The sequence below is a fragment of the Bicyclus anynana genome, chromosome 13, assembly GCF_947172395.1.
Source record: "Bicyclus anynana chromosome 13, ilBicAnyn1.1, whole genome shotgun sequence".
NCBI lineage: Eukaryota > Metazoa > Arthropoda > Insecta > Lepidoptera > Nymphalidae > Bicyclus > Bicyclus anynana.
Window position 1 is genome coordinate 15220046 of NC_069095.1, and position 27934 is coordinate 15247979.

Genomic DNA, 27934 nt, shown 5'->3' on the forward strand with positions numbered 1-27934 from the left:
GACATCTAGGCATACTAAATTAATTTAATATATTATGTTAGCCGATACGGTACAAAATCCAAAAATCCCTACCGTCAGAGCAATTTAGTCATACCATGTACTAAAAAACAAAAAAAAATACATTGAACTATAAGATTACAATGTTTTTATTTACGAGACATCCTGTATACAAAATATTTCTTGTATGTATTGCTATTTCGTTATTCAAATGGATCTTAAACAACGTAGCCGAATCTAGATTTCTTCTGAGTGCGTTGTAAGGATATTAGTCAAGTAGTTTTTGCGCTGGGTCCTAATTAGCCCACATTAGTGCTGGGACTCAGGGACCGCTCCGACACAGGCGACCTGGTTCTGGAGTTGAGCGTCTATTTACTACTAGTGAAGTTAAATGAGCACCATTAACTCTACTGTCGCTTACATTAAATGTACCTAGGATACAAAGCCTAATGTGACTGTATTTCACAGACAAAGAAACAGTAGAGATTTTTGTGGCAGAACTAGTCCAGCACAACATTGTTGGTGTAATTGGTTGGTGATCATTAGATTTTTTACTTAAGCCTACAGCCTACAGCCTACAAAAGATTTTTTTACTCTCCAAAGAGTAAAAAAATCTTTTTCATTTCTCATACTCGGAAAGTAGTATTGTTTTGATCAGAGTAGTGGGTGGAAAATGCTGCTTCCCTACACAGGGAGGGAATAACTCATACAAATTACTTCCCACCTAAGGGCCGGAATGAACTTTAAAAATAGAACTGCTGTCATTAGCTGTGAAGAGTTTTATGTTTTTTTTTTTTAATTTGTCCCCAACTAAATTCTATAAGACCCACCGTACGAAAAGAACCAAAAAGTTCTCAGACCATACACTTAAACTCATGGAAGAGAGGCAAGAAATGAGATTGCAGTCTTCAGCAGATGCGTCAAAATACCGACAAATCAGTAGACAGATCTCCAAGTCGCAAACCAGCGACTTGCGAAACTTCAATACTGAGCGTATTAAAAATGCGATTGAAAACAATCGCGGCTCGAAAGTTTTCACCAGAGATCTGTCTATTGGACAGAGGCAGCTGACGCGTTTGAAGACCGAGCACGGTAATCTGATTTCTTCCAAGCCCGAGTTATTAAGTGAGGTCGAGAAGTTCTATGGACAGCTATACACGACTACTCAGCAGCCTGTTGACAACTTGGCTAAAGACCCCAGAGCCAAGTTGACCCGACACTATACCGAAGATATCCCGGACGTCAGCCTATACGAGATTAGTGTGGCTCTCAAACACCTGAAGAACAATAAGGCGCCAGGTGAGGACGGAATCACAGCAGAACTCCTGAAAGCGGGTGGAAAACCGATACTTAAAGTCCTTCAGCGATTGTTCAATTCCGTCATTCACGAGGGCACGATGCCTGAGGCGTGGCATAGGAGCGTGGTGGTTCTGTTCTTCAAAAAAGGTGACAACACCTTGCTGAAGAATTACAGACCCATCTCGCTGCTAAGCCATGTTTACAAATTGTTCTCGAGAGTCATTACGAATCGTCTCGCTAATAGGTTTGACGACTTCCAGCCTCCCGAACAAGCCGGTTTCCGAAAAGGTTTTAGTACCATAGACCACATCCATACGCTGCGGCAGGTTATACAGAAGACTCACGAGTATAACCAGCCACTTTGCTTAGCGTTTGTGGACTATGAGAAAGCCTTCGATTCGGTGGAAACCTGGGCTGTGCTAAGGTCATTGCAGAGATGCCGAATTGATTACAGGTATATCCAAGCGTTGAAGTGCTTGTACGAAAACGCCACTATGTCAGTCCGTATTCAGGATCAGACTACGAGGCCAATCCAGTTGCAGCGAGGAGTGCGTCAGGGAGATGTGATCTCTCCGAAGCTATTTACCGCCACATTGGAAGACGTCTTTAAGCTTCTGGACTGGGGCGGACTTGGCATCAACATCAATGGCGAGTACATCACTCAACTGCGGTTCGCGGACGATGTAGTCATCATGGCACAGACTCTGGATGACCTTAGTACCATGCTCAATGACCTCAGCAGCGTTTCTCAACAGGTGGGCCTGAAAATGAACATGGGCAAAACAAAAATAATGTGTAATGCTCATGTATCGCTCCACCCAGTTATAGTTGAGAACGCTGCACTCGAAATTGTAGACGAATACATATACCTAGGACATATGATCCAGTTAGGTAGGTCCAATTTCGAGAAAGAGGTGAACCGTCGAATCCAACTCGGCTGGGCTGCATTCGGGAAACTTCGCGACATCTTTTCGTCCGAAATTCCTCAGTGCCTGAAGACAAAAGTCTTCGAACAGTGCGTGTTGCCAGTGATGACCTATGGTTCCGAGACTTGGTCGCTAACTATGGGCCTCATAAGAAGGCTCAGAGTCACACAGCGGGCGATGGAACGAGCTATGTTAGGAGTATCTCTGCGTGATCGAATCAGAAATGAGGAGATCCGCAGAAGAACCAAAGTCACCGACATAGCTCAACGAGTTGCGAAGCTGAAGTGGCAATGGGCGGGGCACATAGTGCGAAGAGCCGATGGACGTTGGGGTCCCAAAGTGCTGGAATGGCGACCCCGCACTAGTAAGCGCAGTGTTGGCCGACCCCCCACCAGGTGGACTGACGACATCAAGCGAGTCGCAGGGATTCGCTGGATGCAGATGGCTCAGTATCGTGATGTTTGGAAGTCCCTACAAAAGGCCTATGTCCTGCAGTGGACGTCCATCGGCTGATATGATGATGATGATGATGATGAACTAAATTCGGGGACAGGCAAAGATCATTGACCATACAGCCTGTTCAGACGTCAATAAAGTTCTAGAGGAAAACTTTTATGTAAAAAGTAAAGTAATTATAAAAAAAATGCTATGGCCATGTGAGTTTCTAAATTTAGCGCAAACTTCTTAATCGGAATAAGCCGCACCAATAACGTGTTGAGTTCCCTAAATAAAATTTGAAAAGTCGACATAAATTGGCGGGATACTAATCTGTTACATAACAGTGACGGAGTTTAAAAACAATAGATAATGATTAAAAAATATAATGACAATTAACTTTAAATATTATATATTATAAGATATATATTATTTAATATTAAAAAAAATCTAAACTGAATTTTGTCTAAAGTCATTTCCGAACGACTATTTGCCGTCTCATTTCTTCTCGCGCTTTCTCTCTTTCTCTCTCCCCAAGATGGTGGATTAAACAAGACGTTTTTGAGTGCTATCTAAAGGTTTATTTTAAAAACCATACAAATGTGAACCAGTAATTTTATATTGCAATAAGCAATATAGGTATTCCACCAAAGGAAAAGTGAATTCTATAACATTAGTGGTTCTTCGAGTAGGATGTAACGAGATTTTTACGTAAGTCATTCTCCTTAGAGAGAGCGGCCTAGCGGGGAGTAGTCGGTAAAGCAGTCGTCCAATTTGACAACTGCTTTACCGACGTTGCAAGAGCGGGCCAAATAAATAGACAATAATTATAATTTCCTCGTAAATGAAATGAAATTTCCTCATATATTCGAAATGAAAAGTAGAGTGTTTAATACGGGTAAAAGAATCAATTCCCGAGGTATTCAGGCTAAATACCTCGGGAATTGATTCTTTCCACCCTCGGTTAACAATCTACTATTGTAGGCTTGGGTGTACTCTTCTATAACAAGATCCCCAAGACTGTGATGGACCTGCCAATGCATAGCTTTAAGCAATGTGTTAAAAAAAACATTTGCTTAGTCGAGGTTACTACACCATCGATGAGTTCCTTAATGATAAAGTTTGCTTGGAGGCCGTTGGATCAGCTTCCACCTTCACACAGTAAGTAAAACTATAAGAAATTGTAATGTTGTCATCAATTGTAATTATAATATTTTTGTATGATTTTTTAAAAAGAGCAACTGTTGAGTTTCTTGCCGGTTTCTTCTCAGCAGAACCTGCCTTCCGAACCGGTGGTAGAATCTTTACAAATAGTCAACTGACGTATCAAAAGTACTTGCATAGGTACTGAGCCTACTTGAAATAAATGAATTTTTGATTTTGATTTTTTTATTTTTACTTGTTTACTGCCGTTAAACTAGGCTGGGGCACACAAAAAATAAAATAAACTAACTTTTTTTTACTTAGTATGACCATTTATTATAAGTAATCATATAAAGTATAATATAATATTATGTCATATAAATGATCTTAGCATGCTGACTGGTTTTTTTGGTTACGATTACGATGCCGGTTTCTTATAGGATTTCGGTGGAAATATATCTGGCAATATCTTCTATGAGGACATTTTCAGTTCTTCGGGGCCCCCATACTCAGGGGGCCCTGGGCACGGGCCCCGTGTGCCCTTATGACAAAGAAGGTATTGCTACTTTACAAAGGCCACTACGAGTACTACTAGGCTTAAAATTAAAGTTCAATAGTTGGACCAGAAGCTTCATAGGCTGATCACTGGACCTCCGAGCTAATAGCATACATTGAAATAAATATTTTATTTTTTACTTTAAAAAATACTGTATTTTTAAAGTAAAACCTGCTAAAAAATTAAAGTGACGAAGAGATATTTGAATTGCACTTATAAATTGCAGACAGGATTTAAATCCTAGGTATTAGCTAGCTGTTGAGACTAAGCTGCTGAGGAGATCATCCGTTGCAGAGGTGGCACGTTGTGACGTCACCCGTCACCCCTGCACTTGCCGTAAGTGACACGTTGCACTTGCGGCTACGATGAGACTTAATTCTTTCAGAATTCACACCACAAGTGTTCTGAATAAGTGTTTGAACACTTCTGTGAACGATGGTAATAAAATTGTCTATTGTATATCCAATTCTATTAGTTGTAGTTGACATGTAGCTTGACGTTTAGTACATCAAGTGTGTTCGTGACGTCACAAAATGAGCGACAGCGTTTTTGACGTTTGAAAAATTTGAAAAAATACGTTATATTTAAATTAAGTTTTATAAGTAATCCTTAACTTTTACTAATTGATATTGATATATTTTGGACCAACTACACGAAATTAATATTGTTTATATTAAATTTGATATGAGTCAACTACCCTATTAAGTAGTCTGAAGTCAGGAAGTCGGTGATATAACAGTACCCCTTGCCGAAAGTCACGATGAACCATCTGCATCTTGATTCCTGAAAAACTGCCCCTTTGGTCCAATGGTTAAATTATGTGGCTCTGGTTCACCAGATCCTGAGTTCGATTCCTAGGTAGGGTTATGATATACTGAGCTAATCTTTCTTCTAATAAATTTTTCAATAAATTCTCTGTCTGGAGTTGCTAAATAACCGTGCCTCGGTGAGCATTTAAAACGCATTGAGGCAGTGTTGTGGGTCTAACATACCTACATACATATCTTTTAAGGCTGGTAATCATGAGCCTTGAATTAGGCAATTAAAATAGACTGATGATTAAATCGCATAATATTTTATGTAGGTACCTACACTAATCTAACCAACTCATTGTAAGATAATCTTTGATCACGATACCAACTAGTAACTCATGGTTTAGTTTCACATTGGTTTACAGCCGACATGTATTTTAGGTAAACGATTCGAATCCCTATTAGCAACATGTTCGGCAATTTCGCACAAGTAATTGAGAAGTGCCAATCGCTTTGACAGAACTGAAACAGAGAGACCCGTATGAACTGGTGCGAGATATATATTGGATACTGGGACGAGATTTATCAAGGCCTCAATAGCTCAACGGTTACAGCAGTCAGACTCATCACCGAGGGGTGGTGGTTCGATCCCCGCCCGTTGGTCTATTGTCGTACACAGTCTTTCCCGACTAGTTGGAGGGGAATGGGAATATTGGTCATATTATAAAAAAATATGTTAGGACAAAAAAGAGGTAGATAGGTTATGCGTGGACCACAAATGGCACGTTAAAACTATGCTAATTAGCAAACCTGAGCTCAGTCGCCGCACTGTTATCGTGCCGTTGACAACGCCGCTGAAATAACTTTGTGCCAGTTGTAAACATCGAATGTGGTATAAACTATCTACTTCTTTTTTCTTCTAACATCATTGGACACTGATATTTTATTGATACCAATAAATGCGACATTGCAAAAAAGCGTCCAACTGGGTTATTTGTTATCTTGGTGACGTGTTTACAGATAAATACATTTCGTATCTATGATTTGAAGATAGCTGTGTTTTTTCAAGTGCTTAGATTTATTTACATAATCATCATTATTAACAGCCGATGGACGTCCACAGCTGGACATATGCCTCTAGCATGGACTTCCAAACCAAAACAGTCTTGAGCCGTCAGCACCCAGTTGCTCCACATAGTGGGGGGTCGACCAACACTGCGCTTTCCGGTGCGGGATTTTCATTCCAGCACCGTTGTCAGTGACTTCGGTTCTTCAGCGGATCTCTTCATTTTTAGTTTAAACGCAGATAAATTATGCTTGGAGTTTCAAGCATATTCAGTATTCACGAATAAAGTTTTCTGGCGGTTATTTGAGGGAGACAAGCTTAGATTAGATTATACTAAACAAGACGTTTTTAACCCTTTTTAAACCAATCTACTACACAGAAAGGTATTTTTTCGAAGCTTTTTATACGATGAACACGGTTATTACTATGAAACAGCGATCATTATCGATCGACAAACGCGTTGGATCGTTGATCTTATACATTGACGGAGGGGGAACGTCTAGAGAGGCAGGTTTTATATAGTCTGAGCTATTGGTAGGTTGTAGGTCGCATGTAAGGCCTAGGTGACGGACATAGGCCGGCACTTTGTAGGATGTTTGTAAAAGTGTTGCTCTGTTTGCTCTCCATTTTCCTTTATGGGACTTGAACTTTGAGATCTGCTGACCTGCTTAACTAATTTTGAAAATTATTTTTTTTGTTTGAAAAAGTATACTTTTAGATTCATCATCATCATCATCATATCAGCCGATGGACGTCCACTGCAGGACATAGGCCTTTTGTAGGGACTTCCAAACATCACGATACTGAGCCAACTGCATCCAGCGAATCCCTGCGACTCGCTTGATGTCGTCAGTCCACCTGGTGGGGGGTCGGCCAACACTGCGCTTACTAGTGCGGGGTCGCCATTCCAGCAATTTGGGACCCCAACGTCCATCGGCTCTTCGCACTATGTGCCCCGCCCATTGCCACTTCAGCTTCGCAACTCGTTGAGCTATGTCGGTGACTTTGGTTCTTCTGCGGATCTCCTCATTTCTGATTCGATCACGCAGAGATACTCCTAACATAGCTCGTTCCATCGCCCGCTGTGTGACTCTGAGCCTTCTTATGAGGCCCATAGTTAGCGACCAAGTCTCGGAACCATAGGTCATCACTGGCAACACGCACTGTTCGAAGACTTTTGTCTTCAGGCACTGAGGAATTTCGGACGAAAAGATGTCGCGAAGTTTCCCGAATGCAGCCCAGCCGAGTTGGATTCGACGGTTCACCTCTTTCTCGAAATTGGACCTACCTAACTGGATCATATGTCCTAGGTATATGTATTCGTCTACAATTTCGAGTGCAGCGTTCTCAACTATAACTGGGTGGAGCGATACATGAGCATTACACATTATTTTTGTTTTGCCCATGTTCATTTTCAGGCCCACCTGTTGAGAAACGCTGCTAAGGTCATTGAGCATGGTACTAAGGTCATCCAGAGTCTGTGCCATGATGACTACATCATCCGCGAACCGCAGTTGAGTGATGTACTCGCCATTGATGTTGATGCCAAGTCCGCCCCAGTCCAGAAGCTTAAAGACGTCTTCCAATGCGGCGGTAAATAGCTTCGGAGAGATCACATCTCCCTGACGCACTCCTCGCTGCAACTGGATTGGCCTCGTAGTCTGATCCTGAATACGGACTGACATAGTGGCATTTTCGTATAAGCACTTCAACGCTTGGATATACCTGTAATCAATTCGGCATCTCTGCAATGACCTTAGCACAGCCCAGGTTTCCACCGAATCGAAGGCTTTCTCATAGTCCACAAACGCTAAGCAAAGTGGCTGGTTATACTCGTGAGTCTTCTGTATAACCTGCCGCAGCGTATGGATGTGGTCTATGTTGCTAAAGCCTTTTCGGAAACCGGCTTGTTCGGGAGGCTGGAAGTCGTCAAACCTATTAGCGAGACGATTCGTAATGACTCTCGAGAACAATTTGTAAACATGGCTTAGCAGCGAGATGGGTCTGTAATTCTTCAGCAAGCTGTTGTCACCTTTTTTGAAGAACAGAACCACCACGCTCCTATGCCACGCCTCAGGCGTCGTGCCCTCGTGAATGACGGAATTGAACAATCGCTGAAGGACTTTAAGTATCGGTTTTCCACCCGCTTTCAGGAGTTCTGCTGTGATTCCGTCCTCACCTGGCGCCTTATTGTTCTTCAGTTATTTGAGAGCCACACTAATCTCGTATAGGCTGACGTCCGGGATATCTTCGGTATAGTGTCGGGTCAACTTGGCTCTGGGGTCTTTAGCCAAGTTGTCAACAGGCTGCTGAGTAGTCATGTATAGCTGTCCATAGAACTTCTCGACCTCACTTAATAACTCGGGCTTGGAAGAAATAAGATTACCGTGCTCGGTCTTCAAACGCGTCAGCTGCCTCTGTCCAATAGACAGATCTCTGGCGAAAACTTTCGAGCCGCGATTGTTTTCAATCCCATTTTTAATACGCTCGGTATTGAAGTTTCGCAAGTCGCTGGTTTGCGACTTAGAGATCTGTCTACTGATTTGTCGGTATTTTGACGCATCTGCTGAAGACTGCAATCTCATTTCTTGCCTCTCTTCCATGAGTTTAAGTGTATGGTCTGAGAACTTTTTGGTTCTTTTCGTACGGTGGGTCTTATAGAACTTAGACCCAACGGAATGGACAGTTTCTTTTAGATTGGTCCCATTAAATTTTCATGAAAATTGGTTCAGTAATTTTGTGTTAAATTGAAATTAACGAAATGCCCGTACTGTGGCGCTTTCGTTCACTATCATAAAAATTCAACCGAGTTCAAAATCACAAAAATAAACTAAAAGCGAAAAATAAAAACGTATGTGATCACTTTGAAAGCGGTGCCAACACAGTGATGCATTAACTCAACTGTTTAAACCATAAAGTTTTAGGATTTCCAGACGGTTCTTTCCCGTGGCTCGGCTTTAATTAATACGCCACTGGCTTGGCACCGCCTTCAAAGTTTACAGAAGGTACAAAAAAACATAAGATGTTATTTTTCGCTTTTTAGTTTATTTTTGTAATTTTGAAGTCGGTTGAATTTTTTTGTAAAAAAGATTTTTACTCTTAATTCATAATAGGACATAAATTAAACAACGGTCTCAAATACAAAAAAAAAACCCTTTATTGACATAATTTTCAAATAAACTGAATAAAAGGTATTAAAAAAATTACACTATTTTGAAATTATAATTATTTACATTATCGGTACTATCTGAAATGGTAAATTGCAAAGTATAAAAATCAATAATCTGTATGTTGTTATTTTCATAATTAAAAAAACAAAATATTGTTATTTTACCTTCAAATACTTAAAATAAAATTTCTTATAAAATTAATAAATAAATTAAATATTAATAATTATGTATTAATATTTTTGACTTAATTTACAATAATAAATTTATTTTGTAGATAATTTACTTCATACATGACGTACATGTGACTAGAAATAAGATTGAGATCTTAAAATAATATTTAGGTAAAAAATATTGGCAGGAAATAAAGTTACCATACAAATATTAATAAACAATAGGTCATTATCTTAATATACTTTAGTCTTTCTATTTATTTATATTGAACTATGTTGTACTTAACTCAAAATTAAAATTAAATTATATAAATGTAAAAATACAATATAATGTAAAACAATAAGTAAAAACAACTCAATATAACTATTGTTATAGCATTTTTAATTTAATACATTCAACCAATAAGTACATTATATTATCACAAAAGTATAAACAAAGTTTACAGAAGTTAGTTGCTACATACTCGTATTGCACTGCCCGAAAAGTCAGTCTTCTAAATACATAAATGAAGAATTTCAATAATTTTAGATACAGTGCAAGAATTTATAAGTACAGACATTGGTAGTTAAAAAATATATATTTTCACAAATATAGTCATACTATTTTCAATCGACGAAATCAGAGAGAAGGTTAACAATTCGACGTGTAGCTATATGTTTTTTTTTAGGTTTGAACACGTGTAACTTGTTACTGAGAGATTTTGATAATGTTATCGTTTGTGAGATATTCTTCTCAGTAAAGTAAGTTTTCACCACGATGTCGTCTGATGATAAATGTATAATATGTGGGCAAATATAAAAAACATCTCCGTAGAAAACACTCATTCTTTAACACTGAAAACAATTTTCAATTCGGACGATTAGTTCTGGAGATTAGCACGTTCAAGCAAACAAAGAAACAAACAAACTCTACAGCTTTATAATATTAGTATAGATAATATACAGTAGAGTGTATAGTACACATTTTAACCAATATTCTAAACAAAATATTGATAATATAATATAGAAAGAAGAAAATACTTGTGATTTTGATAATTTTATTACTACCAACGTTAGTGCACAATCACAGAAACAATAAATGAGAAGACCTTAACCTTAATGTCACGGTACAGTTTGATTACAAAATTCTTAATTACATTGATTCGACTACGATATAATTAAATACATTTATTTAATGAAAAAAGTGATGCCTTCTGAAAAATATAGAATGAATATGAGAGTGATATGAACGGTAACTGTTTTACATTTTGGTCCTTAAATACAACTACAGTGAGAATGATTTTATTTAACAATCATGTTAAAAGATATACATTTTTGTAGTATTATAGATAAATACTGAGCCTGAGTGAATATACTATCCTAATAGATAGCCAATTCCGAAGCATAGGAATTTAAAAAAAATACTAGCTTACAAAAAGAAGACAAGACGGTTTCACGACAATGAAGAAAAGAGCAAAATTAAATGTTGAATACAATATTTAACAAATATTGTTGAAGATATCACTGCAAAAAGGATCGTAAATATTTCAGTTTCATAACAGTAAACATAACATTCACTAATCGTGAATTTTAATATCTTCCAATATAAAGCCTGTAGATTGCCGTTACAAAATTAAATTTGTTGCGATTTCAAGTTAATGCATAAAATAAACCATATCATTTTTAGTGAGGCAGCGATAGTGTTTCAAAAGATGAACATAGAATATGCAATCATATTTAATTATTTTTATATCTATGGCTAGGTTTTACATTAAAAGCTGGTTTTTATTATGCAATTAAACATTAAACATTAATAATATGTACAAAATTTTATGCGTAGTTGTAAATATACAGTAATTAAACTAACGTAATTTAACTGAATAAACTGAAGGAAAAAAATATTTAGTATTTTAATATTACTTAAATGCTTTTAGTCTTTGAAGAATAAATTTGCATAGTTCTTTAAAATAAAGGAAACATTATTTATTAAAAATCAATTAATACTTAAGCTTTAACCTCATATTTATCAAATAATCTATTGCTATCAGGTGAGTCATCTGCAAACTTGATTTCGTTTGAGGACTCTGAGTTTTCATCGGCAAATTTAATATCATTAAAATCTGTCGTTCTCTTCAAAGTAGCATCTTTATCTTTTTCTCTTGAATCGCTAACTCTTTTCAAAGTCGAAGAGTTGTCATACTCATTTCGATTTTCTCTTCTGTGAACTTTAACTGGAGACATTGTTAGAGTTAGTTCTTTCATTGGTATTGTAACTGTATCATCCCGTTTTTTCTTATATCTCTTGGGTAGTTTCGGTGTATTTTGTAAATCACTTATACTGAAATTTAAAGGGTGTATAATGTTTCCTCTATCCATAACTTTTCGTATGGATTTAATAGATTCGTTGGATCTATTAGAACGATTTTCCGAGTTTCTTTTAAGCGTACTCGATGATGGCCGATCTTCGGGTGACTCTGTGTTGCTGCCTGGATCTGGCCGTAATTCTTTCGGTATAATTTCCTGTAATACAATCATAAAAGTTTAAAATCAAAATAAAATACAATGGTGAACGCAGATATCCACAATCTATTTTAATTCAATTTTAAATATTAATGTTGGGAAATAATGTATTCAAGGGTGCACGTTTTAGTTTAATGTATAGGTATTTTCTGTAAAATAGTGGATATTTCTCATTTTATTATTTTATACAGCTTTAAGCCCTTCATCTATGTTATTTTATTTACTCAATACTTGTGGCAATCAAAAAGTAGTGCTTTAAATTCTTGAAGTTGGCATTATTAAGTCACTTAAATATTAGGTGGCAGTACACATTATTTTAATTTTGAACAACTCACTTCATAGATAGGGGCTTTAGTTTCATCAATCTCTTTGATTATGTCTCCTTCCTCTATAGGCGGTATCCAAACTAAAAATGCGGGGTCCATTCCCAAATAAGAGCCTGGCACAGAACCTAAAACAACGTATCATATCAATTTTCAGCATATAGAAGTAAAAGACCCTCCTTTTTCTGAAAACTCGCTAAGTAGCATATTTGCACAACAGCCAAAGCTTACTAGACTTGTTATAAATATAAAATTAAATTGAATACAGTTTCTTCGCAATAATTTTTTGATCGATGAACATATAAAACTATATTTCTAAACTATGTTACAATTCACATACCAGCATTATTAACCTCGTAGTCGTAATAGTCAATCTCCATCTCAGGGTGGGAAGTCAGGCTCAGATCGGAACGGAGAAGTTTCCTATTGCAGCTTTCTTTCGTGTACTTAGGGTTGTCACGAATCCTTGCTGCCGATACACCACTAAGTGCTGGTGAGTACCAACCCTACAACAATACAAGTATAGAAAAACAATTTACTCTAGGATCTAAATACAATCATAATAGGAAAAGAAGTAACAGAGAGTGAGAGTTGAGAGTCAAAAAAAGTTTAAGCGGGCGAAATGAAAAAAAATAGCTTAATTTAATTTATAAAGAATTTAGAGTTTCTTACATTCGTAAGAGTAGCAGCAGAGACAGTGGAAGATGCTCTGCTTTCAGTTCTGTCCTTTTCCCACATGCTGTCCCTGTCCTTTTCACTGTAGCTGTCTCTGTCGCTCACACTGGTAACACTGGTGCTTATGTCAGCTGTGACTGCTTCACTGGTCGATGGTTGGGGCGGTGATGTGATCTGTAGGAAAACCAAATTTCAAAATCGATCAAAAAATGTCAGCGTCATTGTTGTTACAGTCAGTTTATTCTGACCAGTTGGTCTATTCACTATTTTGGTATTTATTATCCACCTATTAAAATAAACATCAAATCAATTGACCAATTAATGTTACCTGCTGTGTGATATGCACCAGTAAGCACCGGATGACATTTTTACATATAATCTCAATTTCTGTCAGCTAGCATACGTCAAAGATAGTGAATAAGCCTGCAGAAATATAAAAAAATCTACAAAACATTTTAGCTGTTGGTGGTTTTAAGTACCTTTTTTATTTATTTACGTATTTTTTTTGATATACCATCTTCTGGACGAAAATTGGCTACCATAATGAGCAGCTCGGAACAACGATCTTGTTATCATCCCTGTCTCTCACAGATATCTTAAAACCAGGAACTGCGTAATCTTAGTCTTTGGCTTCCTTGCATCTTACTGAGGAATCTCATTGTTTTCAAGTACGATTTGTCTGGGATAATTTAGTTTCACACATTTAATTACAGTCAGAATATTGTTACGCATACCTGTGACACATGCGTAGTGGAGACTGTATGGGATCGTCTCAATGGAGACGGAGAGATGGTTTCTTTCCCGGTACCGGCTGGAGCGCTGCTAGAAGACACGTTCTCAGGTGTCACGGTCGCTTGACTGGTTGCGCTACAAACGCTGGCGACACTCACGTTGTCATCGTCCACATCTGCATCTGTGGCTTGGTCTTCTTCGTCCCTTTATTTAAAAAAATAACGTTGAAAGTATTCTGTACTCTTCAATTACATCTCAACGTATAATTAAAAACAAAACCAATACGACTGAGTAGGTAGGTAGTAGACTGCATTGTCAGTAATTTGTGTTTGTTCCAAAAGTACACAATACATATTCTGTCTCTTTTTCACAAATAGTATTTAGGAAAAGTTGAAAAAATTAACTAATAGTTCTGGAATTGTAAGTTGGTCAGAACTAAGGCACACCAATATTACAGATACATCTTGGGAGTACGCTTTTATCAGTAGAGTATCTACTTGTCTAGCTTGTCTGACGAATTGAGAATCAATAAATTTTCCAATCAACGAGAGCTGGCATTCTGATGAAGTCTGACTGAATCATTTATAAAGCAAAGATTTCACAACTTTATCATAAAGTTCGTCAAAACGCTTTGCTCTCGATAGGGCGAGTAGCCTTTCTCGAAAGGGACTGGAGTTACAAAACGCAAGAGAAACCTTAGCTTCTAATTGACAGTCGACTCAAGCCGACGGCAAATTTAGACGCTTGTATGATTCGCCAAACAAACTACGAGTATATCGCTCTCGAAACGGTGAAGAGAGTAATTAAAGCGATCGCTTCAGTGGCATTGTTTGTTCACGTGCGAGTCGACATAGGGCGGTGTTCCCTGCTCCTGTTCGTATTTGTCTTGGTAACACGGCGCATGTTGTTGACAGAATTGTCGACAAGTCTTGTCGCTAATAAGGCAATGGGTTTTGTTATTGGGGTAAGAGTTAGAACGCGTATTAGAAGAGTAAAGCCCTTAAATATTTTCAAGCACGTACTCGAAAATAAAAACCATTTTTAGGAGTGAAAAGAAATGTTAGATACTCCGTCATAGTCATCATTATCAGCCTACTGCTGGATATAGACATCTTGCATGGACTTCCAAACACTTTGGTCTCGAGCCACAGGATCCCTACAACACGGCCAAAGCTGTCGGTCCAACTAGTGAGGACAGATACAGTATACACTCTATACCGACAAAAATTTCAGTATTATTACCGGCAAAGATATAATACCAATCGAAGCACACTTGTAGTTTCCACCCTAACCTTTTCCTATAATCTTAATTTCATTGTCACTTATAATTAGATGAGTTCGTAGTTAAGGACGACTAACTAACTACTGATTAAAAAAAATAAAATTATAGCTTGGCAACTTCGTTCGTAACACACGATGTTCCGCGCGGGCCGAGGGGCGTCACTTCCCTGCACGCATGATTTCACACCCGCGCACTGTTTCCCCCTGTCGCCCTCATATCATGTGAGTGTTATCAACGGACTTGCCAGACTATAACTACCTAACTCCTTGCATACAGTTGTCACCAGTTACGACATCTCACCTCTGCTCCACATGTTCAGAAGCTCTGTCAGAGTCCCTGAGCCTGGTGTGGCGAGTCCTCCCCGGAAGCAGTCTTCGTAGAGACACTCCCCCGCCCACCACTTCTGACAGCAACGTGCTCCTCGACCCGCCAGTTGCTCCGCCGAATTTTAAAGATGCTGAGCAGGCTGGGAAAGGGTTTAAAGTTTTACAAACATTTTTTTTAGGAACAGACGTTTATAATTAGTATATAAAATTAAAACTAGTAAAGATTAATAAATGATGGGTCTCTTATAGTGCATTATGACTGTGTGGGTTTTTTAAGTGTATAATTCTTCTGAAACACCATAACTAGTTGTATGTAGTTTTCTTAAGTAATGCGGTAAGGATATTCTGACACAAAGCCGTTATTTTAGCCGCAACCCTGGTGCCATCCCCGAGGCGCTACCCCTTATTTGTGTCGGGTTAAAAACTTACGACGAGAAGTCCTGGGATTGAATTCCAACACTTTAGGTTTTATATAGCTGCAACCCTACCGGCAAAAAAGTACCGCCAGTACGCGTAGAAACCGCCAAAGGTATGGGTAGAATATACTTGTACCGCTTCCATATTAGACTGCATCGTCACTTAACATTAGGTGTGTTCGCAGTCAAGAGCTAACTTGTCAAAAGAATAAAAAAAAGTATTAGGCCTACCTTAGACAAAACCCTAGTGCACGCCACTGCTGTCACTATCTGAGGATCAACCAGTGGCGCCCTGGATCCACCACCCCTTGTTTGCAGTCTTACCGTCACTGTCAGTGAGGGACTCCTTGTCAGCAGCTCGCTGGTAGGCCCGCGTGCGGTGCGCTGAGTGCGCCGCCAGCAGCAGCGCCGCCAGTGCCGCCATTGCTGCTAGAGCCGCAGCAGCCGCGCGGGCGCCGCCGCCGCCGCGCCACCACGCGCCACCGCTCACTGACGCCCACGCTGCTGATGCGTTGCGGATGGGCTCTATGATCAGAAAGCATACCTGGCTAATGTGGGTTCTAAGATCAGAAAACATATTTGGCTAATGTGGGCTCTGTGATCAGAAAACATATCTGGCTAATGTGGGCTCTATGATCAGAAAACATATCTGGCTAATGTGGGCTCTGTGATCAGAAAATATATCTGGCTAATGTGAGCTCTATGATCTGAAAACATATCTGGCTAATGTGGGCTCTATGATCAGAAAACATATCTGGATAATTTGGGCTCTATGATCAGAAAATCAATCTGGCATTCAATCAATCAATTAATCAATCAATCAATCAATCAACATTTGTTGATGGTAGTTATGCTATATGATTTTTAAGCTTTCCCTCTCACATGACTCCGATAATACCCATGGATATAAAGATGATACACTCAAACAACTCCACATGGAGTCCACTATAGTCTTGGAGTCCTGAAGTCCCGGAGTCCTTACCAATCTGCGTAGCGTGCGCGAGGAAGCCGCCGGCGCAGTGCTCGCTGGTGTCGGTGGACCGCAGCTCCACCAGGATGTGTCTCCCGCCCACGATCTCCACCGCGCCGCTGCCGTCTGTTGTGGTCTCCACTTCGTCCGCCTAAACAAATAGTAGATTATATAAATTAACAGTTAAAAAAACTAGTGTGATTTAGACCACACAACTTAAATATATCTTCTTCTCCCTACGTCCGATCGCTTCGCTCGATTATACTTTTCGTAAGGCATTCATCAGCCCACTCCCCAAGTGAGCGTAAGGATGTATTACTTCAAAACTTATACTTAATCGTCTCGGCCTACGGCAGATGTTAAACAGTTTCACACACAAATGAGTAAAAAGTGTATTGGCAAATGGTGCCAACTGCCGTCATGGGATGGGATTCAAGTCCATTTTACTGTTAAGGCACGCCAATCAAAAAGCCTCAATTTTTCATAATCCAACCCAGGAACTCTTAAACTAATAATTAAAATTACTAGGCAACGGTTACGTACGAAACCTAAATCATACAGTGTCTTACCACAGCAGAAGTGTCAGGTCCATCCCACGAAGCCAAGAGAGGAGAGCCGAGAGAGTCACCATCTCTGGCCTTCAGCGCCTGCCCAGCGCACGGCAGCTTTACCGCTTCGAATCGGAGTCGCACTGCCAGGCCGTCTTCTGCCTGTGGGTACACCATTCTATTAGTGTATGCTACCAGATGCCCCACGGTTTTGTCCGCGTACTTTCCATTCATAACATGGAAATAAAATATTGTAGGAAATAGTAGTCTGAGACGGACATGACGTCGCTCGATCTCGTGTTGGCTCGTGCCGACGCTAGGTGCGCGACTTGTTTCCGTAAAGAGTAGGGATTTAGAGAGGGGTTGCAATCGGTTGGCGGGAACCACTTGCGATTTAAGGTGCTCGTTGTACGGTCGGCTACAGTATGCTAGTGGCTTTCGAGCCGTTTCTTATTGTGTAATTCTTTAAGGGTTACTTGGGATAGGCGGGGAGAGTGACTTGAGTGGATAAGGGGCGTGTTTGTTAACTGTAAAAGACGTCCTTAACCCTACATACAACGATCACAAGTTCGTGACTTCACTCAAGGTCATCCTCTGCCATTCTAGGGTCTTATTTTGGTTACAGTTCGATTTTTTAATTAAGTTGTCCTGACAACCTTAGTTTTCTTATTTTTTAAATCCACTTTTAAGCTTCTGCTAAAAATATAACCTTTATTATTGGGTGAAGATGTAGCTTTCTAACGAATTTTTAATGAAATCGTAACACACATGAATTGTACCGAAGTCGGCAATAGATTACATTTCGGTCAGCATTACCGCTCCAGTGTCAAGGGAATATAATTAAATATCCATTGTTGCTAAATTCTAACATTACAATGCCAGATCGTCCGGAAATGAAAAACTCGTCCCCTATTTGGATTTCAATTATAAGGATAAATAACAAAGTAGATATAAATGTCAAAACAAAACAAGTTAAATTGAATTTCAGTCACGGGCCCTGACAAGATGTGTTGCCATGTCTCGGAATGGGTAAATGACCCTTTTTCTGGGGGGCTTGTTGACACGTCCCTATTTAATTTATTTAATTTGGTCCAATGCTTTAATGTCCCGACTTCAACTTACCAATAACAAAAGTTAGCCATCCGACAAAAATAATGTTTCGGTGTAGTTTAATTATTTTTTCAGTGTTCAGGCTAGGAAAATAATATTTATTGTAGCTACACAACTAATTAATAAAACTCAAAATATTTATAACTCTTTTTTCAAAGCCAGACATATGATAATAAGTGACGACTGACGATTCATACAGTTTTTTGGATTCATTATATCGGAACCCTAAATCATTTAGCGTGTAAAGTCTTTGTCATTAGGTCAAAGTCTTTGTCGTTAGGTCAAAGTCTTTGTCATTTGTCAAGACCAACTTAAACCAATGTAGAAAGTAATTACCTAAACGTATCTGATATTGAAATCCAGAATGTCTCAAATAAAATAGTATTAGTGTTAGTAATTATTAACATTTTTCTTAAATAGGCTGGATTTTTTTTGGATTACTTAGTAGATAATATAAATTTTATGGAGTGGTAGATAATATAAATTGGCACTCTATTATTTATTTTTTACTATTCGTTCCTAAGTAAACTACACTAAACCTGGCAACACCAATCACAAGTTCCACTCTGTGCCGGGAACCGATAACGAAGCCGTCGCGCCGACTTGTTATGTTTGTCTTCCTGGAAAATTCAATCATTTTGCGGAAAACGGAAATCGTAAATTTGAGAAGCGGAGCGTTAGTTCGGAGACAATAATTCCCGCCCCCCGATGCTTTTTGGATACACTTCGATATTGGAAAAATCAAGTTATTTCATTAAAAGTTTTTGAGATAAAAATGCTTCGGCCCTCATTGGTCCACTGGTTAGCTTTGTGACTGGGCAATTATGTTTTCTGTGCAATTATGATCATGAGGTCCTGGGTTCGAGTCCTCAGTCGGGTTATAAAATATTTAGGTTATTATTCTTCCAATAAATTTTCAATAACAGTCCCGATGTTAGGAATTTGAGAGAACTATTTTATTGTCCCTACAAGACTATTCGTATTGTAAGGTAATGCGTAGAAGACCCAAGACCCAAAGCCACTGACATAGCTCAGCGAGTCGCGAAGCTGAAGTGGCAATGGGCCGGGCATATTCAGGGCAGTTCGAAGAGCCGTTGGGCGTTGGGGTTCCAAGGTGCTGCAATGGCGAACCCGAACCAAAAAGAGCAGTGTTGGTCGACTCCCCACTAGGTGGACCAAAGACATCAAGCGCGTTGCAGGGAGCAGCTGGATGCTGGCGGCTCGAGACCGTTGTGTTTGGAAGTCTATGTCTAGCAGTGGACGTCCATCGGCTTTTAATGATGATAATGACAAGACTATTAGCTACAACGCGGGAGGAGATCTTTTATCAAGTATGGTGGCTTATATCAAAGCGGGTGACAATGTTTTGCATCTGTATCGATCACTATCAGTATGATAAAAATGTACGCCAGGACTAATGGCAATCGCACCGAGACATCGAGGTGACTTTCTAACTTTTATCTACTAAGGAGATTTTTCTGAGACCCTAACCCAATACTCCATTACCCGATACAGGGCTCGATATCAGTACCTCATGATTCAAAGCCGCACAAGCTATTCACTGATCCAATGAGGCTTTTATACTTTCTTGTATATTTGTATTTTTTTTATTCTTTACAAGTTAGCCCATGACTACAATTTCATCATTTTAGTGATTATGCAATCTAATATGCAAACGGGTTAACTTGTTAAGAGAAGGATGAAAATCCAAACCCCTTACGGTTTCTACACGACATCGTACCGAACTTGAACACTTGGCGGTACGTCTTTGGGTGGTAACTAGCTACGGCTGAAGTCTTAGCCCAGCCGGGAATCGAACCCAGGACCTCCGTCTTGTAAATCCACCGCGCATACCACTGCGCCACGGAGGCCGTTGTGTATACCTACCATTATTTTGTTATTAATAATGAAAATAAAATGTGGTTTGTATGTTACGCTTATCCGCCTTAGTTTAGAAACTTTAACAGTTTTGCTGAATAAAGTTATGTAAATCGTGTGTTTCCGAAGCGTAGCATTATGTATGCGACGATAAATTCTCGACTAACATTTTGGTTATGAAAGCTAAAGAAATTTACGGTTTATCGAATTATATTGGAGAGGTTTAAGAGCATCAATAGCTTTAGTGTTTAGTAAAACACGAATGGTTCTAGGTTCATTTCCCGTCTTTTGTCTATTGAACTATTTATTGCTGTCGCATCAACTGTTAAACAGGCTGTTCTTAGTTGGAGAGGAAATGAGAATACTATTTTTTTGTTTCTAGCAAGCTAGGGCTTGACGCTTCACTTAAATACTTAAGTGAAGCGTCAGCGTATGGTCTCTTAAAAACCGGTCTTAGATACTGATTTCTAACTGAATAATCCTGGTTTTTACATCGTACCGGAACTGCATAGCTATAGATGTATGGCTTATTTTTATTAGAAATGCTATTAAAACCATGACAATAGAAGACTGATAATAATAATTTTGGACTATAGGTAAATATTAGATATCAGCATTGTATTTATAGCTGCTGATAGGAAATTTCAGTTTAGCTTACAGTGCTGATGCAGTAGCAACCAAAATTCCGAGTTTATTCGTATTCGGTCAGAATATTGCTGAATATATTTCTAACTGGAAAATGTTGCCATTAATGAAGGTACGTGCATGCAGCAAGGTATATGTGTTACTGCGTATGTTTTTATTCATTAAATAAAATATAATTTAGAATTTTGGATTTCCTTCACACTCATTAATTTACCTAGAATCACAACCTTTGTTTATAAATTTCCTTTAACTATAAAACTGCAATTAGCCTATAATTATTAATTATAATAGATATAATAGTAGCCTAAATTTCGAAGGCTAAATAACATCATGATTAAGGAGCAAGACTAAACACTGATGGTCATGAGTCCTTTGGTCTACCTATCCCTATCACAACCTTTACGGCGGAAGGATTTCTCTTAAAAAATATTTCCCATTGAATTCTAATACGAAGTATCTCTGAATTTGATACCATAATAATATGAAACTCACAAAAATCAAACTTTGTTATAACGAACTCGACTGAAATGGTTATTTCGTCGTCAGGCTTCGAATAATACCGAGAAAATTATCTCGCAATTTCGGGAAAGGCTTCAGGCAATTTCAATTGATAGGAAACATTGAGATATTACTACGTACTAGAGAAGACACCACTCAACACTCCTGCGCTTCGTAAAACTGCGGCGCTATCGCTACACTTCTTATTAGTTTCTTGCTATAGCTTGGCAAATTCGTTCGTAACATTACTGATGGTCCGCGAGAGCCGGGAGGGGGGTAGCGATGCCCCGCGTGCACTAATTTATACCCACGCAGTCTTTCCCTCTGGCCCGTGCGCAAGACTTCACACCCCCGCAGTCCTTTTTCCTAACATTTACGACATTTAAGTCGCAACAAAACAATGCGCGTTATAAAATATTATACGTGTAACATATTATACGCGTTACTTTATTTGTAGACTTTTTAACTAAAGTGTTAGCGCTGCAGCAATAACTTCAATCAGCCAGTATATTGGCCCATCTTTAGCCCACTGTTTTAATGCAATATGATTTTAAGGGTTTTAATATGTTAAAGATTTTAAAAAATAAATAAGACTCACGTGTTTCAAACGGTGAAGGAAAAACATCTACAAGAATTGTGTGAAGTCTGTCAATCCGCATTGGGCCAGCGTGGTGGACCATTGGCCTAACTCCTCTCACTCTGGGAGAAAACTCGAGCTCAGCAGTGAGTTGAGTATGGGGTGATAATAAAGAAATGAAGATGATTTGTGTTTGGAACAGCGTCTCTAGTATCTAGTAACTCAATGATATGGAAAAGAAATCTGCCAGATGACCGTGAATTAGTATTTTTTTGCGCCGATAAAAATCACAAGTCAGGGCTTTGTCCGGAGTATTTTCCCCGGAACATGTTCTATCGGGAAAGGGCGTGCCTGGACAAAGAATCTGCCCAGTCACGACTAGGTGCGACCTATCCAGACGTCCATTAGCTATTAAAATACTTTAGAAGCGTCTTCTATTTTTATAACGCCGTATTGTAGTGAGATTCTTACAATAGGGTATAGGATAAAGGTATTCTTCAAAGAAGAACGTTTTAGATGGTACCATGTAAATTTATTTTCTATTTATTCAATGACAAAATAAACGCTTAATTTTTTTTTTGTTTTCAGACCACCTGTGGTGCTAACATGCAACCAAGTGAAGAGAAATAGGGAAAATATAGTTCAATCGTGGCGAAATTGACCCAGTCCCATTTCTTTCGTCCCAACGCAATGAAAGAATAGCAGTAATTCCGTTTGTACTGCGATTGTCTATTTCTTTTCACGATATTATCACGTTTGTCGCACTGGGGTGCGATCGACGCATACTGCGTTTTCCGATGCAGGGTCGTAATTCACACCCAGTACCTTGGGGCCCCAACGTCCATCGACTTGTAAAATCTTGTGCCCCAAATTGCCACTTCAGCTTTAGCTTCTGTTTCGATCATGCAGAGATACTCTGAGCATAGCTCGCTCTATCGGTGACTCTAGAGCCTTCTCAGATATCCATAGCGATCAAGTCTCAGATTCGTAGGTTATCATTGACAAGACACACTGTTCGAAGACTTTCGTCTTTAGGCACTGAGGACCCTTTAATTTTTAAAAATTTTGCTTGTACTATGCAAACAAATCAAATCTGTAACAAACACCTATTTTCAGAACCTCCTGAAAATGTTTTAGACAAAACTACATCAAGTGACGGCATTACATCGTACTCCAGCAAAACGCCGTCAGTTTCGGTTCGATATATGAAACATTATTAATAACAAAGTTCCGGGAACACTGAGCGCTTTATAATGACACGTCAGCCGGCCACGCAAACTGCGGGCAACTTCGGCTGAGTGCATGCTCGGCAAACTCGCTTGCATTGAATTAGCTGAACCTAGCCGATATTGGGCTACTGTGTATACGGATATTCGAATTGGTATTTTGAAATTGGAATTAGATGAATGAAGAGTGCCATTTGAACGGAAAAACTACTTTGAAAATCGTTTTTTACCGATAATATACTTAAAAATGTATAAGTCAAAGTCAAAGTCAAAATTCATTTATTTCAATTAGGTTTAGTTTACAAGCACTTTTGAGAGGTCAAGATTATGTCATAATTTAATTTAATTTAATGGTGGTAATAATAGTCGAAAACTTAAAACTAAAGTTATAAGTTATAATTAAAACTAAAAGTCTTACAATCCAATAGGTAGGTAAATGCGATAGACAACTAAGGTAAACACCGTTAAAGGTTAAACCTTTAAAGGATCTCAAGGATTTTCATAGAAGAGAATTGCCAGGTGTATGAGGAAAATAACTCTCGTATTATCGTAGAAAAAAATTTGAACAAATCACTCTAAAACCAAAAGCCAAAAGCTGTCATGATCCAAACCTCGTGGTTGCGATGCCGAGGTGATGCAGTCATGAGGCCCTTATCCTCTTGATTCGAGAAGATAATATGTGTGAGAGTGTGAATTTAATATGAACCTTTGACCTGAAAATAACAGTTATTAAACATACTTACCTTATATTTAGCCTAATAACAAATGAGAGAGATACCATTGTTACTGTCCCTTGCTTTCTCTGTTTTTACCTCCTACTGCCTTCTCTTTCAATGTGTGACTTTAATGAAGATTTGTTTGTACCTGTAGCAGCCAAAGCGACCTCTCTCGGCAAGCCCTGGCCGAGCCCGCCAGCAGCCTGGCCGCAGGCGCCAGGTGCAGCACGCAGCCGCAGCGGCACCCTGACCCCACCTCCGCCACCACCATGGACGAGTCTCCCGCCCAGGGTCGGGCGCTGCATTCGCACGCAGCCAGCTCCACCGCCTGACCCTGACACAGGAACGAGGATTTAAAGGAAACATTTTGAAAAAACCGGCCAAGTGCGTGTCGGGCCACGCGCAGAGTAGGGTTCCGTAGATTAAGTTAGCACTTAAATCTCCTATAGTATAATGCACAAACATACCCCACACCATGAAATAGACGATGAAAAATTCATCCTCACATTGCATGTAAGGAAGGAACCCAAAAAAAAAGTTTTTTTTCTATTTTATAGACGAAATTAATATAATACCCGTACTAAATTTTATCTTTCTAGTTTTAACAAACTCTGAGTTATCTTACAAGTTTATCTTTTTAATTAACAACGCAATTAGTATGCAATTTTCGATTACCAACTACGTTTTTTCGATTACCAACTAAGTTGGTCGCTCTTTAAATAGCGATTGCTTTTATAGCCGTTATAGTTTACCTTGTATTATAAATCCTACTTTTGGGATTTTTTTGCGTATCCATAAATAACCGTTTAGCCGGTAGAGGGTGGGGACACTTGACTCGTAACAAAAATTTTTACAAACGGATCCCTAAATCGTAAAGTATTGGAAAAAGACCTCTCGTATCTTTTAAAGGCCTATTTTTTTAAAAACAAAACTTTAGGAAACATCCAGGAACATTGGGAAAAGGAAATTTATTTTATTTATTTTTCATGACGTCCACTGCAAGAAATGGCCTTTTGTAGTGACTTTCAGACATCACGATCCTAAGTCGCCTGCATCCCTGCGACTTGTTTGATGTCGTAAGTCTACCTGGTGGGTATAAAGTATAACCATGTTACTCGCTAATAATGTACTTAGTTTTCCATTGATGCAAGCATATTTTTATCGGGTTTATAATTAAACTGTGAAAGCGTAACACATAAACTTACTTTCGCATATATAACTCGTAAGTATGTATGTAATTACATACATATTTATTTGCGAAGATTGTAAAAGGTAATTAAAAAAAATAATTTAATTTTTCGAATAGGTAATGTAATAATTTATATTAAAAAACTGTTTGACAATAAAACGTAACTTTTGTCAGCTTTGTCTCTATGAAATAATTGTTAGCATATAAAAAAAACCATGTACCTACTTGTACTCGTACATACTTTTAAATGGACATAGATATATTAATATAATATTAATAAACAGTTTAGCAAAACATTTTGTCAGAGATAAAAATAATATGCATTTTTTTTTTAATTAACAACTAAGTACTATCGTTTTAAAAATGACTGTAAGTACAGTTACATTTTACATTAGACGATACAGTTAGAATATTTTACATGTTAGTTAGACCTCAATCAGCATGCTCTTCTTTTCCTTCTTGTTCTTCTGTTCCTTCAATGGGAGCATCTTCCGGATTCACTGGTTCATCCTCTGGTAGCGGTTGTTCGTCCTCTGGTTTCGGTTGTTCACTCTGATCACCCTCAGTTTCATTTTTGTCCTCCTCTCCATCATCTTCACCAGGTTCTTCCAATATTACAGACTTTGAAGCTCTATCAATGGTCAACTTTGCATGTGATGCTAACGCCATTTGTGAATATTGGAGATCTTTAAGTATCGATTTCTGAATCTCTAATTTACTGGCCTCTAATTTTTGCTCCATACTCATCTCAGCTTCTGGCACCTCCTCGACCTCACTGGAAATGACGCTAGATTGCGTTGACGTAACAAAAGATTGTATGCTTTCTTTTACGGGCAATGGAGGCTCAGTAGATGGTGGTACGAGTTTAATACTTGGAATAGTTTTGATGCTTCCAAGTGAAGACGAAGCTATTGAAACTGCTGAAAGCGCTCCTTCCGCTTCAGATTCCTTAGACAAGATAGAGGCGGATCGTGATACCGGCTTTTTCTTTATAGGCTTAGGGATGAAGCCTAGGTCGCCTTCCTCGTAAACTCTGCCAAGAGATGCCAAGGTATCGATAGATTCAGCTCGTTGTATTTCACGATACTGCGTAATTATATCGAGCAAACGTGACAATAAGGCTTGTCTGTCCATCATTTCCTTAGAAGGATCTTTGCTAGCCCAATCGTCAAGCTTCAACGCTGCCTTTACTGCAATACCAGCTTCTCTTAGTATTTTTTTCAATTTGGCACACTCTTTAATTACCTTTTTTGCTTCAACCGTAGCTTTATTTTGGTCACACATTCGAGCGTGCAAATTTTGTTCGAGTATACGTACTTGCAATGACAGATTTTCATTTTCTTTCACTAGTTTTTGAATTTTGGCTTGAAGTACATCAGAATCAAAGTTTTTCTTTTCGTATAAACCTTTTTCTTTCTGAATATTTTGGAATGCCGCAGTTAACTGGTCGATTACTTTCAGTTGTACAACATTCTTGTTAATAGCTTTGTCTCTTTCTTCTTCGGCTAGTTCCATAGCTATTTTTGCAGCTCTTTCACTTTCTTTGTATTTTTCATTTTGGTCAGCTAACTTAGCTTGTGTTGCTAAAATACTATCTAATTCGTTATTAACTGCAATATTTTCTCTTATAACTCGATGAGTAGATGCTGCAATTCTTAGTTCCGTGGCATCCTGGAAATCTTGAGCTAATTGTAATAACTGACCCTCCATTTCTATTTTAAGTTTATCTTTACCAATAACGAACTTCTTTTCTGCATCATAGATTACTCTTTTGTACTTCATCTCTTGATCTTTAAAATCTTGTTCTTGTTTATCAAACTTCCTCATTAAATCATCACGTATAGCTCTAAACTCTTCTAACGTATTTAGTTTACCTGCCATCAGTTTATTTTCGGACGTCAGCTGATCTTTCATAACTGTAAAATTTCTCTCCAACTCCTGAACAGTTTCTTTAAACTGTGCTGTTTCTATTTCCCTAGTTTCTTCAAGACCTTTTACTTTTTCTTTTAACTCAGCATTTTCTTCGTTTTTTAAATTCAATGTCTTCTTTAAGTAGGCAATAATATCTGCCCTATCTTCATCAAGTTTGTCGTAAGCTTTCTGCAGCTCTTCATTTCTTAGTTCATACTCGTCTACAGCAGTTCGTAGACGGGCAACCTTTCTGTTACATTCAGCTATTTGTAATTCCAAGAAAGTCCGTTCTACTTCCGAAACTGCAGCAGTTTTGTCTTCAATCTTAGGCTTGCTTTTATCTTTTTTCGGTGCCATATTATATGCAAAAATAAAACTATAAAGTATCTTTGACGATCGCCATGAATATCGAACATTGAAATATTGATGTATCCGTTGCTATGATACGGCCCCCATGACAACCATAGATAACAAGCCTCAGATCCCTAACGATATCGTTCTCTATTTAAAGTAGTTCTCGTTGATAAAGTATTTGGTACGGTATAATGGTGTTTAATAATTAGAATAGAATAGAAAATAATTGAATTTTTTTTTTCGTTTGTTAATACTAGAAAAATTTTTGTGGCAATAAAATGGACCTGACTCAGTTAATAACGAGTAGGTATAACCGTTCATATTTTTATCTTTTTATAAAAGAACGACTTTGACTGAAAGTTTATTTTTTACTTAATTGAACCACTATTTAATTGTCTGTAAGTATAAATAACGATAAACGTCGCCATAGTTCGCTACTTGGAGCATGTGTCGAGCTTAACGTTCTAATGACGTCATCAGCACCATGGCTAAGGTTGTGATTATTTTATTTTAGTAGTTGTAGTGTATCAAAGCGCAGTGTTGAT

At 38.4% G+C, this 27934-nt stretch overlaps 2 protein-coding genes across 5 annotated transcripts in view; both read right to left on the bottom strand.

Moving 5' to 3' along the window:
- Window positions 1-10530: 10530 nt before the first annotated feature.
- The window catches only part of LOC112044159 (uncharacterized), a 232269-nt gene continuing 214865 nt past the window's right edge, over window positions 10531-27934 (bottom strand). For 3 of the 4 annotated variants that reach the window (XM_052884901.1, XM_052884899.1, XM_052884900.1), the window contains 10 exons: window positions 24084-24269; window positions 17307-17447; window positions 16750-16888; window positions 16092-16292; window positions 15326-15491; window positions 13746-13947; window positions 13009-13185; window positions 12677-12842; window positions 12349-12464; window positions 10531-12013 (listed from right to left, as the gene is read on the bottom strand). In XM_052884901.1, the coding sequence (XP_052740861.1) occupies window positions 11498-12013; window positions 12349-12464; window positions 12677-12842; window positions 13009-13185; window positions 13746-13947; window positions 15326-15491; window positions 16092-16292; window positions 16750-16888; window positions 17307-17447; window positions 24084-24269 (2010 nt within the window). In that variant the 3' untranslated portion in view covers window positions 10531-11497. The remainder of the gene's footprint in view (window positions 12014-12348; window positions 12465-12676; window positions 12843-13008; window positions 13186-13745; window positions 13948-15325; window positions 15492-16091; window positions 16293-16749; window positions 16889-17306; window positions 17448-24083; window positions 24270-27934) is intronic. The other variant, XM_052884902.1, reaches the window with a different exon arrangement.
- Window positions 24680-27882, bottom strand: LOC112044160 (cilia- and flagella-associated protein 157). The gene has a single exon (XM_024079912.2). The coding sequence runs from the start codon at window positions 27390-27392 to the stop codon at window positions 25557-25559; it is 1836 nt and encodes a 611-aa protein (XP_023935680.1). The 5' UTR covers window positions 27393-27882; the 3' UTR covers window positions 24680-25556.

Coding starts and splice junctions, on each gene's coding strand:
- LOC112044160 (XM_024079912.2), bottom strand. CDS start 27,392: ATGGCACCGAAAAAAGATAAAAGCAAGCCTAAGATTGAAGACAAAACT.